General features: G+C 38.6%; 1 protein-coding gene across 2 annotated transcripts in view; it reads right to left on the bottom strand.

Annotated features, from left to right (window-relative positions):
• The window catches only part of LVRN (laeverin), a 56137-nt gene that overhangs the window by 34347 nt on the left and 3445 nt on the right, over positions 1-18345 (bottom strand). For both annotated transcript variants that reach the window (XM_081054211.1, XM_081054210.1), the window contains exons 2-4: positions 6776-6918; positions 5095-5234; positions 1763-1889 (exon numbers count right to left, since the gene is read on the bottom strand). In XM_081054211.1, coding sequence (XP_080910337.1) covers positions 1763-1889; positions 5095-5234; positions 6776-6918 — 410 coding nt within the window. The remainder of the gene's footprint in view (positions 1-1762; positions 1890-5094; positions 5235-6775; positions 6919-18345) is intronic.

The following is an 18345-nucleotide window of genomic DNA, read 5'->3' on the forward strand; positions in this document are numbered from 1 at the left end:
CATATATCACAACTAGACAATATTTTTTTAGTATTTAAAGAACTCTGACAAATTAAAATTCACTAAAGAAATAATTCCAACAGCCAAAAATCTTCAACTTCATTGGTTATCAAAAACAAACATTAAAACAATGATATAAGTTAATCTTTCAAATGTATGAGAAAATTAATAATTAGTAGTGGTTAGCATTAGTATTAATAATTGGTATTAATAATTAGGTGTAGGAAAACTGACACAGCCTTCTGGTGCTGGTATGAACTTGTCCAACCTTTCTGGAGCTATCCAGAAAAATGCTTCATAATCTTTAGACATGCTCCTACCCTTTGACTAAATCATTCAACTTTTGGAATTTATACTAAGGCAAATAGCACAGATATTTGTAAACATTTCTCTATAAGGGTTTTCTTTAGTGTTTTGAAAGTAGTGCCCCCAAAGGTGGTAGAATCAGTCCAAATGTTCAACTACCAAGGATTAAATCAATTATTTTATCAAATTGATATATAGGTATTCTGTCTTAAAAAAACCAAAACAATAAAAAAAGAATATTTAGTTATCTGGATCATGTTGCTAACGTACAAAAAAAAAAAAACCAGCCATTCAAAGAATAGTGTCACCTCTATGTTGTCATCATTGTTAAAAACAAAGAAATAAACATAGAAAAAAGACAACAATCCAGACTTAGACAGGCATTGGGATATACGCCAAACATCAGCCATGGTTATGGCTGCTGTGGTTATGTCTGCATGGTAGCATTCCAGAGGATTTTTCTTCTCTTTTTTGTGTTTGTCTTTGTTTTCCCAAAGTTTCTACTGTGTGATAATTTACTACTTTTATAAGTAGAACAATAAAAGTTTTTTTATTTTTTATTTTACCAATGGAAGAAATATCATTCTTATAATCCATGCTGTGTCACCTAATGATATTCTGTACTGTGTTGTGTTCAATAATTTAAGTTGAATTTATACATGGTTGAAGTTGACAGTGTGTAATAAAGTGTGTACTCAGGTCATTACATAGCGTCTACCAGTTAATGCTCTATTATCTTGGGACCAACTTAGTTGCCTTAGCATAGGTTTTCCCATTCTTCTAACCTTCCTTTTCCTCCACCCACTCCCATCCCACCCAGCAATCCACATCAAAGGAAAAAATACGTTTATATAATCCCTTCAATTTAGAGAGAAGAAACATTGAACAACTTTCTGAGCTGAGTGGCTCACACAATTTTAAGGACATACTGTATAGATCTATGAGAGATAAAATGTTTACATATTTTTTCAAGGGTCATATTATGTACACACATGATTCCAATTTCATACAACGAAAATTCACAGATGGGACCCTTAAGTCCTAATCCAATGACTCATAACTAAAAAATATTTTTTAAAAACCAACAAAACCTTAGTAAAGGGATAAGTACCTCATGCAAGCCCACTAAAAGGATCCAGAACATTGCATCACACACTTGCATTATGAGAAACAAGGACACAATGCAAGAGAGAAAGGGTGTAAGGGTGCAAGGCTGCCAGCAAGGACCCAGGAGGGATCTGAAGCCTGAGAGCTCAATGAACACCTGCTGGGCATTTGGCACCACACAAAGAAAGAGCAGACAGGCCTCTCTGTGTTAGAAAAGAGATAGTGCTAACTCCCAAATAGCAGCTAACTGGGGCCTCCCAAATAGCAGCTAGTCTGGATACCCTTTGACCTCAACCCAGAGTCCCCATATGATAGGAAATCGATTGCATTGGAACGGAAGATGCCTCACCTGTTTTTGGAAGAGGGTAACTAATATTAAGCAAATCCTCCAGAAAAGAGAAGATGGGACCTGTGATATTCAAAGCAAAGTCTGCATTTCCATTTGCAATGGCATCTTTCCGGGCCCAGATGCGTATCTAAATCAAAACAATTAAGCAGTGATCAGGAAAAGCAGTAGTGATTTTGGAAAGCAGCAGCCTGCTTGCTCCAATCCTCCAATACTCTAGAGCCAGTCACACTTTTTCAGAAGAAGCTATAAAACAATATGTTTAAATGCATACACGGGCTGAGAAAAATCCAGAAGGGTATTCCCTAAGTTGCGAACAGTGGCTCGCCCAGAAAAGTGTTATTTCAATCTTTTGGAATAATATGTATAACTATTATAATCCAAAAACACTCCATGACATGGTGTCTACCTCCACAGAAAATGTAGAGTCTGTGTCAGAATAAAAGGGCACCTTGGGCACTTGCTTCCCCATTCTGGACATATTTCCAATGTTCCAAAACAAAATTGTGCAGTTAGTTTAGTGAGGGTTATGCAGCATAGTACCTATTAAATCAATTTGAATCATGCCAATTTAAAATGGTTTCTTAATGAAAACATTAATAGTTCCCTCTTAGTTTCAAAATGTGAAATACAAATAATTTCTCCAATTTTAAAAAGTTCATCAAAAGTCATGATTTTACAGTTGCTGAGGTAAGTGAATTATATTTTCTCTTTATGATACTTCCAGGTAAGAAGAATGTAACCACGTTTAATGTAACCATGTTGTGATTCGGGCACTTGGGAACTTATTTGGGTGATTTTGGTGACTACTGGAATTTGCTGTTGTTTCAACATTCATTGTTATTTTAATGTGAAATCATTTCATACCCAATAACAATACCATCTAAGTACTTTTTAATGGGGTTGCTACTATTAATGCTACAGAACATGTATGCAACTCAATAACCCCGGAATGAAAGTTAGAGGGAGATGAGGGAATTAAAATAATTGTTCTGATGTGAGTACAGTTAATTTGAGAAAGAGCTCTCTGCAAAACATTAGAGAAAATGCTAAGAAAATGAAAAGCAGCCCATTAATATTTGCAGATTTTTGTACTCCAGGAACATGTTCACCTTACTTTGCTTTAATTTCTGCTGGAAAGTTTGTCTTGAATTATGTGAATTTGGACTTATGTGAGGTCTTCAGGAATGCTCCCCTTTCACAAAACGCAACCACCTGTTCTTGCAACCTCCTGCCTTGATCTCCTCATTCCTTTCATCCTCCTCCATGCTGCTGAGGTCTCATTATGCTGGGAAAGAGGGGCCCAGGACTCAGTCCTGCCCCTACAATAAACGTACCCTTCCCAACTCTAGTTCTAATTTCTGAGGCAACAGGAAGACTGCTAAACCGAAGCCCACACTACTTGAGTGGAAAGAATAGCTACTGCTCCACACATTTTAAGGCATTTTAATTGTAGCCGTTTTGGAACATCATGGCAATAACAATTAACTTCCGTATATTCATTTTCAGTTCATAAAGCTGCTCCCATAAACTGCCATTCTATAAGCCAAAAGTCAGGCCAATGGTGGAGATTTCAAGCTGGGTGGGAGGGGTGGGTGGGCCCTGGTAGGGCAGCAAGAAGCATTTTGGAGATGCAGCCATAAAGTTCCTTTAAAATCACACCCAGTCCACCAGTGTCTTCCTATGGCCCTCCTGAGAGATCGCAGACCTCAATATCTAAGACAGGAATATCTTTACACATGCCCATGTGTGCTAAATTCTACTCAAACTATGTTATTTCCAACCTTAGATTAGCATTTCCTATGTTTGTCCTCACGCCATGCGTTGCCCATATTGTCAATTTTACTAAATTTTTACCTCTTACTTAACGAGCAATTTTTAACAGTCTGGATGTTATTCCAAGAGTACATTCTGGTTCCCTTGTAGGATATATAGTGGATTCCTTTACTTAGCAGAGCTGAGCCTTAGCCAAATGCAACATTCCACTGATAAACTCATCCCAAATTTCAATTTTCTGGCTAACAACATGACTTTTTTAAGGAGGTTCTGTTTCCTCTTTGCTTGTATGGCAGCTGGCTTTCTTTTCAGGGTGACCTTTCATGAAGAAACAGATTTGATCCCTTTAAAAGAATTGTTCACTGTGCAGCGGCATTGACAGCAACAAGCCACTTGAGATGTGGAGGCTAACAGACTACGTTGGGTCCCTCCCGAGCTCTGGGGCTCACTCCTTCATGCCAGGTACAAAGCATGTGCTTCCAAACCATGCCTGAGTAGATTTATCCATGTATGTCATGAGTGTTTGCTTGACTGGTGTTATATCTGTGAATATCCAGGATCTATCAGTGATTATTAGTCAATAAGAGAAATCAGGCTGGGTCCAACAGCTGAGAAAGACAACGAGTTGTTGTGTACATCCAGCACAGTATTTTTTAATTCATCATTCGGTTAGGCGTGCATGAGGAATAACTGTGAGCGACTCTCCCCCTGGTAACAGACTTGGCTCATCCACTGCTTCCGTGTCTCCACAAGTCAACAGTAGGAGCCTGGCAGATCTTGGGCCCAGGAGACAGCCTCAGCCAGCTGGAGGGCCTGATTTTCCTCAGCCCGCGGAGTTGATCTGACCAGAAAGAACTGGGCCTACAGCACTGGCCTACTTACCTCCACACTCTAGTCTTGGGAGTGAACCATTAGCTAAAGTACGGCCACAATAACCTGGGGAGTTTCCTCAAGCACTATTATGGGATGAGGGTATAGTTGGGTGAAATCTAGGGTGAATTCCGGACAGAGTATCTACTTCATACAACTCTGAGGAAGTGTCGCATGTCCCCGCGCTGAGGAACCCAGCAGCCCTACTTCTCAATAGGGATGGTATTTTACCTGCAGGCATTATTTCAGCCACAGCAGTTGTTCCCAGCAGGTGCCGGTTTTGGTTGTTTGGTGCCCGTGCCATGCTGGTTGCTAGATATTCTGAGTATCACCCCAGCTTCAAGGCTGCATTAACATTGTAGGTTAAGTAAATAACAGCTTCAAAGCGCTAGTATGGCAGCTTTTCCTTTCCTTTCCTGTCCTCTGAAAGGCAGCAATGGCCTCTCGGGAGAGGGGGTGTACAACAACCTACCTAGAGGGGGCTTAATGTGTGGCCTTCCATGGAAACCCTCCACAGAACTACAAACAAGACTCACTGTGTCTAGTTCTGCAAAGCCACTCTAAGAGCTTGGAAAATGTTGGAGTGAGAACCAGGAGGTGTAAGCATAACTCTTGGATGCAAAAAGAGTGGGTGACCAATCTGCAGCTGGTACAAATGTACCCTTACCTAGAGAATCTTCCTTACTCACCTCTTTGCCCCTTTCAGTTGTGCTGACGTGGTCATAGTCACATATAGCAAATGAGGCTAAATAAGTTGACATGCGGGGTGTGGTATAAAAGGTGGTAACAGTCCATTTGCTTCCATTCACATCTTCTTTTTCAGACTGACCTAGAGAAATGTATTTTAGTCCAAATCACTGAAAACCTAAGCAATAATATCCACCTTTGAAATAATTTAAGTTGATTGTCACCTGGCTACTTCTTCCCAACTACTCCCCATGGTCTAGCAGTTCAAATGTCTCTACTCCTAAGCTATCAGAATCATAGTAGGAAGATCTAAGGAGAGCACCTTGGTTCTGAATTAGTATCTTGAATAATATAGTCTTGCCTGAGGGCCAAATCCATGGGCACTGTAAGTTAGGTCTATGATCTGCCTCCTCTCTTTTCCATCCACTTCTGCCATTTCCTAGTCCAGCCTATTTCTTACAAGACTTAATCTAGAGCTTCCCAGGTAGGTCAACAAGGTACAATTCTGCCAATCTCAGGTTTCAGCTAGGCCTTCAGTGGAGGCAGGCTGGGGCCTTTAAACCTGAAATCACAAAGTCAGATGCCTGCGAGGGCCCAGTACTTGACGTGAAATAGGCTGGTGAACACTAACGGTGACTGATGGGGCTCATAGCAGGCTGGGGGCCTGGTCTGCAGAGGCAGCATCTTCTCAGCTGTAACTATTGCTGTCATGTAGGAACTGCAGGCCCAAAGTTGTCAGTTAGATCTTTTAAGTTTTCAAGGAAGTAAGAATTTTGACTTTCATGAAAAATCTCTGAATTTTCAAAAGTTAGATGTTGCTTCAATCAAAAGAAAAGAGACCTGGGAGCCAAATAAAACACATCTGTGCACCAGATTCAGACTGAGTCCACCAGTGTGTTATCAGTTATGATCAATACTTGAAGCCCAAACTCATGGGCAGACAGGCTGCCAATGTATCAAACAGTATAATGTCCCCAGCCTCTAACACAAAATGAAACAGGATTCAAGAAACGGAAACAACCTAAGTGTCCTTCAATGGGCAAATGTATAAAAATGATGTGGTGGATATATGATAGAATACTGCTCAGCCATAAAAAATGAGGAAATATTTCCATTTGCGACAACATGGATGGCTCTTGAGAGTATCATGCTAAGTGAAATACTCTCATGCTAAGAGAGTATTATGAAAAGGACAAGAAATCACATGACTTCATATGTGGGCTAACAAACAGAAAGTAACAAACGAACAAACTCATAGACACAGACAACAGTATGGTGGTTACCAGAGGGAAGGAAGTGGGGCGAGGATGAAAAGAGAAAAGGGGGTCAAATATATGGTGATGGAAGGAGATTAGACTTTGGGTGGTGAGTGCACAATGTGATATACAGATGATGTATTATAAAACTGTATGCTTGAAACTTATATAATGTTACAAACCAATGTTACCCCAGCAAACTTAACTTAAAAAAAAGAAACAGAATTTGTTACCTCCAAGATGTGGGTACTGCCACACACCCCATGTGACTGTTCTTTCTCCCTAATTATAATACACTACAATTATAATACACTGCCAACACATGGCCTAGGAAAGCTATTGATTTAAAAGCTATTACAGAGTTAGATATATACATATAATATATAAAAATACCTATATTATAAAAATACCAGGAAACATTACTTACCTAGCTTTGGCATGTTGGAAAGAGCCACATAACTTGGATGATGAATAACTGTAATATTAAAAGTTGCCTTCAGAGCTGGTTCATCAAAACAAGGGAAAACATTCCTGGCAAATGTCGGTTCCATCTGAGATGCTAACAGCACCCTAAAATACATTTTTGGGAAAAATCTATTTATTTTTATCTCAAACCAGTGGAAGAAAAAAATACTGAGGGATTATGGTTTATAATTATAAGGAAGGAGCTAGAAAGTTTTCCCATCCTCCTTGCTGCCCTCCCCATAACACACACACTCCATTTCTTACAAGACCTAAAATACAAAAGAACTATTTAATTTTCAACCACAAAATAATATTTACTTCATTACATCATATGCCTTTAAAACCTTTTACAAACAAAATAGGAACAAATATAACCAATGTACAATGCCAGGCTTTTGAGAACCAAGTATTTTTTGAAATAGGATTACTACTTTGGGAATGGCCAGTGGCTTTCATCCTCCACCAAAGCGCAAATCAGCTGAAGAATGTCTACATTTTTATCTTTTGTTCATATGTTACCTTGTCTTCCTGGTTGAAAACTTACAAAAAGTTTTATTTTGCACATTCCTGGGGGTAAACAATGCAGGTACATGCCAACTGGACAAAACAACGTTTATTTTACATATGGGTAGATTTATCAAATTCCTACTGCTCCTTCCCCGAATCTCCATTGAAAAATACAAAAAGTGACCTTATCCCATTGTACACTGGTGATTTATAGGGAATAGCTTAGGGACAAGAGTACCCTGAGCAAACAGGGAGATTGTCAGGTTTACCCTCTGTAAAAACTGCCTGAGTCTGACACAAGATGGGTCCCAGCAAACGATTTTCTCTTCAAAATAAATCTGCAGTCTCATTATCCCATTTTCCAAGACTCCTTGAACTGGGAACCTGTTTTTAGATGACAATTGTGGAGGATAAATTCCTTTTTTCTCCTTGGGTTCAGCGACTTAATGTCTCTGATGTATTTACTCTTCCTTTAGACACAGTTCTTAGACAAATAAAAGGCGGATTCAACAAAGATATCTTCAAAGAGCATGGCCCATCCATGACCTAGCTCTGTGAATGCCTCCTCTGCCATGAGAAGGCCTCTGCTCACAGAAAAATAATCATACAGCTTTAGGAAAGATACACAGAACAGTGGGCATGTTCAACAGCCTCTCACAGTCAGCTAATTTGATGTGTTGATAACCTCCCGGTGACAAAACTGCAATTTTCAACAAGCTTATTTTGCCCTATTTGCTTTTTCCCACTTTATCTCCTGCTTGCATGGACTAGAAGGAGGTTTGAAGGCTCTGACATGAGCCACTTCGGCTGCCAGACTCCGAGACTCCACGTACTACCAAAGGAGCAGTCCTGAACAAGACACATATTCTTGCTGAGCCTCAGTTTCCCCTTCTAAAAAATGACATTACCTCCTATTGCTGTTTAAGCTTTCATATTATTAGCAGCTAAATTTACCAATAAATGGCATTTGAATTCTCCCGTCTTCCTTCCAATGTCACAAATTGTTCTTGAACTAGATGAACTAAAGAAGAATTCAAGGAGGAATAACTTTTAGGATGGGGCAGAGGGCTGGAAATCACTAATTACGAATACATTAAAAAGGTCCCAAGAGGTCACAGTAGATCATAAGCTGAATATGAACCACGTGGATCTCCCCGAAAAACTTTAAACTCCCAGAAATTAGGGGTTAAGTATTTTTTCTCCTGTATCATTTGTAATACTTGGCAAAAATATGGGTTCATAGCAATTGAATAAATATTTTCTCAGCTTTGTAGGTACTATAAAATAAAGGCAGTTTATATAAAGAACACAAAGTGTTTTTACAGAGTTTGTTGTACTAGCATTTGTTTTATAATGTTGGTTGCTACCTTTAAAAAGAATGGAATAAAGCAGAGAAGATTCAAGCAATTGACAATATAGTGGAAAGAATATTGAGCAGGGAATTCACCTACCTGGGTCTTGCTCAGGCTCTGCCGTGTAAACACAGTGGTGTAACCTTGGGAAAGTTGATTAAACTCTTTGTGCATCCACTTCTATAACATGCAGCGACAGGACTAGATGAGCTCTAAGTCTACTTAGAGCTCTAAACGTGATTCTACCAGGGTTAAAAACATCCAACAGGATGCAAAAAGAGCCCGTGTGGTGGCAAGGATTAAGTCATCTAGGATTGAGAGAAACAGTCCCTTGAGAGTTCATACGTGGCCCTCTGGAGACCTATAAGCCCTCTGAAATTGTAGGATTTTTTTGCACAAATGGAGATATGTTAGCATGAAAAAGTATAATGTAGAATAAAAAAAGCACACTCAATTATATAATACATGCTTAGATATTTAGAAAGCTGACAAATGCCTATTGTTACGTAACAGAAACTACCAAAAGTAAAGCTTGGGATAATCTCCGTTGCCATATACCACAAAGCATATAAATCCCAAGAAGGTCTCAAAGTGGGGAAAAGAAAACCAGACTCTTCAAGGAAGTGGGAAACTTTTATGCTCATCAAAATGGGCTACAGGTTCAAAAAGGCTGAGACACAGGCTGAGGCAGTCACCACTTTAACAAATCAAACACCAAGCAAGTACCTTTCAACTCCATCATTCAGGTCTCCAGGGAAGTGCAATTTTAAAACATCTCTTGGATTTTACTCAACTATTTTCCTCCCTGGTTTTACACAAACAACCATGGGAGAGAAAAAAATCCCTACAATACACAAGCTTTCTGGCCCTCAATCTTAACTTCAAAGGTCAGGGCCAACCAGCAACACAGAGAATCTGGTTCTGCCACATCTGGGGACCAAAGATTGGTATTTATTTCCCTTCTCTCTGCTTTGGACTCAAGCAACCCTGGTAAGGATATCCTGACCTCAGAAAATAGAACCATCCACCACCCTCTCCTCCCTTCAAACCTCACTGAAACATGCTATTATGGTACCCATGAAGTCTGGGTTTAGAGTACTCAGCTGGCGAGGGAGTTAATTCGAGAGAATTTGTCTCCTAGTGGCTCACTATTGCAAAGCCAGTTTCTTTCCTGCCCTCTTGTACAGCCAGAGAACCATGGACTCACAACTTTCTTATGCTGGAAGAGGTCTTAGCGGTCAAGGCCAGATGATGCCCTTGGGGATCAATCTGCTACCATATAAAAATATCCACTGAGTAAGGTATTTCATTCCAAATTATTTTATGAACTCTGTATGCCTATAGCTCTAGTTAACATGTGCTAACTAACATAGATGGTCAAAGATTAAATAAGACTCTTTGGAGATTTGTCCCCCATTTTTTTTTTTTTTTACACAGCACACTCAGAAATCAAAATGTTTAGTAAAGACAGATGTTATACCACTGAACTGTGGTTCAAGGATTGGCCCATAAATCATGTTTGTTTATTACTTGTGTAATCGGATCCTAAAACTGAAGTTTCCACCAGGCAACAAAAAATAACAGATGTAGAATTCCAAAGAAAGATGCCAAACCACGTTACGAAGATTTTCAAAGTACATGATCTCAAGAACCTGTGGGCTCCTCTTGGATTTTTCAGCTACATCAAGGACAGAGAAGAAGGGTCAGGAAATGAAGACAAAAGAGATCAGAGAAGAGATTTCTTAGAGTGGGAAAAGGGAGGGTCAAGCCCTGGAACCCTGAGCTAAGGGGAGAAAATCCCTGAGAGCAGAAGACATGTTTCCTGAGGCTGAGACGTAGAGGCTGGTGCCCAACTCACTCTTGAGAAAGTTGAAATTGACACTGGCTGGAGTCTAACTCCTACCAGGTGGAAATCCGCAAGGTAAGAGAAATGACTGCTTTAGAGGCAGAACCAAAAGAGTGCTGCTGCCTTGGGAACCATGTCAGTCCTGGGTGAGGGATGTATGAGTGTTCCTGGGAAGACCTGTGGTCCCTGAGACACAGAAGGAGCCATAATGGGGACAGTCCAATAGAGCTCCCTGAAGGAGTGTGGAGAGGCACTATGTGATGTCCAGAGGCCGAGGAAGGAGTCACAAGTGACCGTCAGAACAGAGAAATAAGAAAAGCATCCTGTAAGATCAAGGGAATTGTAGGAGAAAGAGAAACAGTGAGAAAACTCTGAACAGTCCAGGAAAATGACATCTCAAGGGGAAAAGGCATCTGCTCGACCCGAGTGAGATTAAATGACAAAAGTACTGGTTCAAGTTAGAACTGCCCTGTGTGTCACCTTTCCCCGTCTCCCCACGTCCCACTGGACCCTGTGGAGTTGAAACAACAGATCAAGATGGAAGGGGAGGACTAGAAATATGCAGTGGAGAAATGGAAGGACCACTACCCGCTTCCTTACTGTAGTTGTCCATCCAGAAGCCAGCCCACGCTTGGGGAAGTGAGGGTGGAAGGGAAGAGAGGGAGCTTTCACAGTAAATTGAGTTCAAAGTTTTGAGTATCACACAAGACTGGATCTTCTAATTTCTGCATCTGGATATTTGTGACTTAGTGACCATAGATCATTTGTCACCTAAGAATGAGCAGGAAATTATGGACTACTAGAGTATTCATGCAGGAGCAGGAAAGATTGCCCCAGAGACTAAATTGTAAAAGGACAGTGGGAGGAACACAGCCACATTTTTACTGCACCATAAGGTGTACTTTTTCAATTTGCTGGTTACAGTGGTTTTCAAAAGTACAGAATCTAAATCTTTGATGAGTAAAAGCACCTCCTAGAAAAACAACCTGAACTGTGTGGGTTCAACACCTCTATAGGATAATGAAATGACCTCTGTTCTCTGTGACACCAATGACATCATGTGCCTGGCACTTGAGTTCACTGGCCTTGTTTTGAGACTTCTCCATTCTTTCCTAATATTACTCAAATTTCTCTCTTGTGTGTCATATGCTAGGACTGTGCCAGATTTCCTAGCATAAACAGTCACTGGAAGGAAGTCTTTCAATTCTCTGTATGCTCTTTCCACACCTGCACAAATGATTGATTTTGATCATGCTGTTCTTGCCGTAATTTGTCCCAAATAAAGGTCTCATTTTTCTCCAGCCACTTCCCACTAGCAAGCCGCTCCCATTTTTTGATCCCTGTATTTTCATTTCTCTAAATACCTCCATATTCTTTCTTACCTTTTATGAAGGAAATGGAATGATCAGAAATGCGAGTGTTCCTAAAGAACCCTTTGAACTGGAATGGAACTATACATTCTCTCTTTCACTGAATTTCAAAAGTAGAAGAGATCTTAGAGAGCCCCACCCTCTTAATTTACAGATGTGAAAGCAGATACCCTGGGAGTATATGCAACCGATTAGATAACTAGCAAGTGGCTGCATCCTCCATCCAACACTGTGTTCTGCACTGTAGCAGGTAATGCCAGTGCTCTTTCTGTATCTTCTTCGATCTATTTATCACTTTTTCTCCCTCACCCAGCAGTCAGCACCTGTGTCTCCCTGTGGTATTGCACTGGCTGTACCCTTAAAGGGCAGACGACCTTGGCCCAATGGCCAGTCTACCATCACTGACTTACAGATGTGGGAGGCTGTACAAATGCTCCTGCTCCCTTGTTCCTAATGATGACAGTTTGGAAGTGTGGCTCATACTTTCTCCAGAATGCTCCTCTATAGGACTTTGATGGGTCTCCTAACCTGGTATGGCCTCCTTCTCTTCCCAGTCATACTTCCCCCATTCTCCAATCGTTTTTTCCTGGGGACACTTCCTAAGAAATGATTTTCACAGAAAAAATTGTCTCAGGGTCACACCCTGTCAAAAGAAGGAGGGTGCAAAGTAAGTGAGTTCTGCTCACTTGTACTTCTCTCTTTCGTCCCACCCTTCCTTCCCATATTGGAAAGGCTTTCTACTACTCCCCCTTTTAACTGCTGTTATCAAAAACTAAGGGGACACAAAGGCTTATTCAGTATTCAAAAATCAATCAATATAATACATCACATTAACAGACAAAAGAAGAAAAAAATCACATGATCATCTCAACTGATGCAGAAAAAGTGTTTGACAAATCCAACACCCATTCATCATGAACAACAACAAAAGAACTTCTCAGAAATAATATAAATAGAGGGGAACTTCCTCAACTTGATAAAGAACATACACAAAAAACCTACACCTAACATAATGCTTATTGGAGAAAGGTTAAAAACTTTCCCCCTAAGATCACGAAAAAAGCCAGAATTTTCACTTTTATTCAACATAATGCTGGGAGTTTTAGCCAGCACATGAAGGAAGAAAATAAAACAAATAGTATATGGATTGGAATGGAAGAAATAAAACTGTCTCTATTGCAGATCACATGATGATCTACACAGAAAATCCAAAGGAATCTACAAAAAAAAAAACACAAACAAACCCCAAACTACTAGATGTAGTAAGTGAGATCAGGAAGTCATAGGATACAAGATACACATATAAAACTCAGTATTTCTATATAGCAACAATGAACATGAAAACTAAAATTAAAAAATATAATATCATTTACAATTGCTTAAATAAATTAAATATTGAGATATAAATCTAACAAAACAGATATAGACTTTGTATGCTTAAAATGATAAAAATGTTGATGATTTTAATAAATGGACATGCCGTGTTCATGGATTGAAAAATTCAACATCATAAAGAAAGACAGAACAAGAGAGAAAGACAAAAATAGTGTAAGGGCAACAAAGAGAAAGCAGTAATGAATATGGTAGATATTAATTCAGCTATATCAATAAGAATATCAGCTACATCAATAAGAAATAAAAGTGGGGACATCAGTACAGATTTCACGGACGTTAAAAGGACAATAAGGAATACTATGAAATACTCTATGCCCACAAATTTGATGATATAGACAAAATGGACCAATTCCCTGAAAAAATGTAATCTTCCAAAACTCATACAAGAAGAAATATGCAATCTTCAAAGGCCTATATTTATTAAAGAAATTAAATTAATAATAATTATTAGTAAAGAATTATTAATAGTCTTCCAAAACAGAAAGTACTAGGCCCAGATGGGTTCACTGGTGAATTCTACCAAGCATCAAAGAAAAAAACAATACCAATTCTGCACAATCTCTTTCAGAGGACAGAAGCAGAGGGAATACTTTTTCTCTTATTCTGAGGCCAGCATTATCCTAATACCAAAAGCAGACAAAGACATTTCCAGAAAAGAAAACTATAGACCAATATCTCTTATGACTATAGTTATAAAAATCCTCAACAAAATATTAGCAAATTTAATTCAGTAATGTATGAAAAGAGTTATACGACACAGCCAAATGGGATTTATCCCAGGTATGCAAGAGTGGTTCAACATTTGAAAATCAATTAAGGTAATCCATCACATCCACAGACTAAGTAAGAAAAATCACATGATTATATTAATAGATGCAGAAAAGGCTTTTGCCAAAATCCAACACCGCTTCACAATAAAAACTCCCAGTAAAATAGGAATAAATAAAAGAATAGACAAATAGCTCAATGGAACAGAATAAACCACCCAGAAATAGATGCACATAAACACAATCAACAAATCTTTGACAAAGGAATAAATATAGTCTCTTCAATAAATGTTGCTGGAACTATGGGATATCCACATGCAAAAAAATGAATCTAGACAGAGACCTTACACATTTTACAAAAATTAACTGGTAATGGGTCATGAACATAAATGTAAAACTCAAAACTATTAAACTCCTACAAGATAACATAGAGAAGAAAACCTAAATGACTTTGGATATTGTGCTTCTTGTATAATACACCAAAGACATGACCTATGAAAGAAATGATAAACTGAACTTCATTAAAATTAAAAACTTCTGCCCTGCAAAGTTTTTATGGTGTCTTTACAATATAAAAAGAATGAGAAGACAAGCCACAAACTGGGAGAAAATATTTGCAAAATGTACATCTTATAAAGGATTGCTATGTAAGATACAAGTATACAAAGAACTCTTAAAACTCAACAATAAGAAAACAAATAACTCAATTACAAAATGGACCAAAGATCTCAACAGACATCTCACCAAAGAAACTATACAAATGGCAAATAAGCATATGAAAAGATGTTCCACATCACATGTCATCAAGGAAATGCAAATTACAACAATGGGATAACACTACACACCTATTAGAGTGGCCAAATCCCAGAACACAGACAACACCAAATGCTGATGAGGATGTGGAGCAACAGGAACTCTCACTCATTGCCGGTGGGAATGCAACATGGTCCAGCCACTTTGGAAGACAGTCTGATGATTTATTGCAAAGTAAACATACTCTTACCATACAGTCTAATAATTATGCTCCTTGGTACTTACCTAAACTGAAAATGTACGAGGACTCGCAAACTTGTTGCAACGACGTTGCTAACCTTTTTTGATATCAGAGGGATTATTCATTATGAATTTGTACCAACTGGAAAGACAGTTAAACAAGTTTACTATTGGAAGTGCTAACAAGGCTGCATGAAAAAGTTAGACGACCTGAAATTTTCACCAACAATTCATGGCTCTTGCATCACGACAATGCACCAGCTCACACAGAACTGTCTGTGAGGGAGTTTTTAGCCAGAAAACAAATAACTGTATTGGAACACCCTCCCTACTCACCTGATCTGGCCCCCAATGACTTCTTTCTTTACCCAAAGATAAAGGAAATATTGAAAGGAAGACACTTTGATGACACTCAGGACATCAAGGGTAATATGACGACAGCTCTGATGGCCATCCCAGAAAAAGAGTTCCACAATTGCTTTGAAGGGTGGACTAGGTGCTGGCGTCAGTACATAGCTTCCCAAGGGGAGCACCTCGAAGGTGACCATAGTGATATTCAGTAATGAGGTATATAGCACTTTTTCTAGAATGAGTTCGCAAACTTAATTGTCTGATCCCATATGTCCACACAAAAACCTGCACATGCATGTTTATAGCAATTTTATTCATAACTGCGAAACTTGGAAGCAACCAAATGTCCTTTGGTAGGTAAATGAATAAACTGTGATCAAACCAGACAATGGAATATTATTCAGTGCTAAAAAGAAATGAGCTATCAAGCCATGAAAAGGCATGGAAGAACCTCAATTGCATATTACTGAGTAAAAGAAGCCAATCTGAAAAGGGTACATACATATATAATGATTCCAACTATATGACATTCTGGAAAAGGCAAAACTACAGAGACAATAAAAAGATCAATGGCTGGAGTGATAAACAGACTGATAATAGAGGATGTAAGGGAAGCTAATATACTCTGTATGATTTTATAATGATGGATATATGTCATTATATGTTTGTCCAAACTTGTAGAATGTACAACACCAACAGTGAATCCTAAGTAAACTACGGACTTTGGATGATTATGATGTGTCAATACAGGTTCATCTTTGATGAAAAAAAAAATGCCATTGATAGTGGGGGAGGTCATGCATGTGTGTGTGTGTGGGGGGGTAAATGAGAAATCTCTGTAATTCTCTCTCAATTTGATTGTAAAACTGCTCTAAAAATATATAGTCTTTAAAAAAAGAATTCTTAGACATGACCTATAAAAATTGATAAAATGAATTTCACTAAAATTAAAAACTTTTTGCTCTCTGAAATAACTATTAAAAGGATGAAAGGACAAGTTACAGACTGGGAGAACATATTTGCAAACCATATATCTCAACAGACCTAGACACAGAATATATAAAGAATTACTAGAAATCAACAGTAAAAAAACAATTCAATTAGAAAATGGGCAAAAGACATTTCACTGAAGGTGATATACAAATGGCAAATAAGCACGAAAAAGATGTTCAACATTGTTAGCCATTAGAGAAATGCAAATTAAAATCACAACAAGATATCACTATACACGTTAAAATAAAAAACAGTGACAATATGCAATGGTGGCCAAGATGCAGAGAAACTGTCATTCATATATTACTGGTGGGAATGTGAAATGGTACAGACCCTTTGGGACACATTTGACAGTTTGGTAGTTTCTGAAAAACTAAACATGCAACTACCATACAACAATTGCACTCCTCGGCATTTATTCCAGAAAAATGAAAACTCACATTCATGCAAAAATTTATACACAATTGCTCATAGAAGTTTTATGTATAACAGCCTTAAACTGGAAACCTAAGTATTCTTCATTAAACAACTCTCCACGCCCCCAGCCCTTAGCAACTACCATTCTACTTTCTGCCTCTATGAATTTGACTACTCTAGGTACCTTATACCGGGGTGCCAAAAAAATGTATACACATGACTTATAGTCATCTTCTGTTTTTGGTATATATTGAGTATTACAGTTTTAATAAGTTTTCCTTTCTTAAAATGTGTAAATTTAAAAATTTTTTGGCACCCTCTGTATAATGAATGTGCTCAAGGTTTATCCATGTGGTAGCAGTATCAGAATTTCCCTTCTTTTTAAGGCTGAATAATACTCCATTGCATGTATATACCAATTCTGTTTATCCATCATCCATCAATAGACACTGGGTAGCTTCTACCTTGTGGCTGTTGTGAATTATGTTGCTGTGAACACGAGTGTACTGACATGGAATATTTGAGGCTGTGCCCCAGGAATCTGCATGTTTAATGAGTTCATCTGATGGTTCTGATGCACATTAGAAGTTTGTGAGTCACTACTCTCATGCAGGATTCCCCAAAGTATAAACGGAGAAAGATTTTGGTAGCCCTCAGATACTCTGCTCAATAGATCTGACTCACGCATGAGAAAGTCAGTCCTTTTCCAATTTTATGAATAATTCTGATTAGGTCAAGAGAAAGTCTTAGTTTGGTGTTATTTATCTTGAACACCTAATTCCTATTTTCCTTTTTAACAAAGCGAGAACAGCCCTCAGATTCAGAGCCTTCAGACCCTTCAGCAGGCAATAACAATAGGTAGAACTTATTAGCATTGTTTTGTTTACACTCTATTAGACTGTGCCATTATATTCTATAAATTGCAAATGGTTATCCATTTGTGACAACGGTATGGCGTTGCTTTTCAATAAATCTACTTAATATTTTTGTTTAAATCCAGTAACTTTTTTTTAGCAAATACGATGGCCAGATATGTGAATAATTTGACACAACTTGAAATAGTGACACGCCAGTGGATGCAATTTGGGAAATACTGCTTTGAGGAACGTTAACATTTGGATCTTGCTTTCAACTTTCTACACATGGAAGGAAGGAACCAGGCACTGACACACAGAAATACATGTCCAAGGTGTCCAGTAGATGGCTCCCATATGGTAGGAATGTGATGACACCTGCCACGTAGAGAAGGGCCAAGGACAAGCGGGAAGCATTCTCAGAAACCTCTGAAGTAGAAAATCATAACCTAAACCTTAAAAGTGGGAGAGAGTGATGCTTTTTGTATTTTCTGCAATGATTTCCTTTCTCTTTTCCCTTAGTGTTGAGCGAAATTCTTTAAAAACATTAGTCTGTCCAGAATATGATAAAGGGTCACCAAAGAAGAGAGGTAAACAAGTTCAAACTGCTGCAGCTGAAGTTAGAGACAGCCCGAGAAAAATGTGATATCAGTAGGCAGTTTCTTCCCAAATGGGAATCTTCTTCTT

This window comes from Rhinolophus hipposideros (assembly GCF_964194185.1).
Source record: "Rhinolophus hipposideros genome assembly, chromosome: 7".
Taxonomy (NCBI): Eukaryota; Metazoa; Chordata; class Mammalia; order Chiroptera; family Rhinolophidae; genus Rhinolophus; species Rhinolophus hipposideros.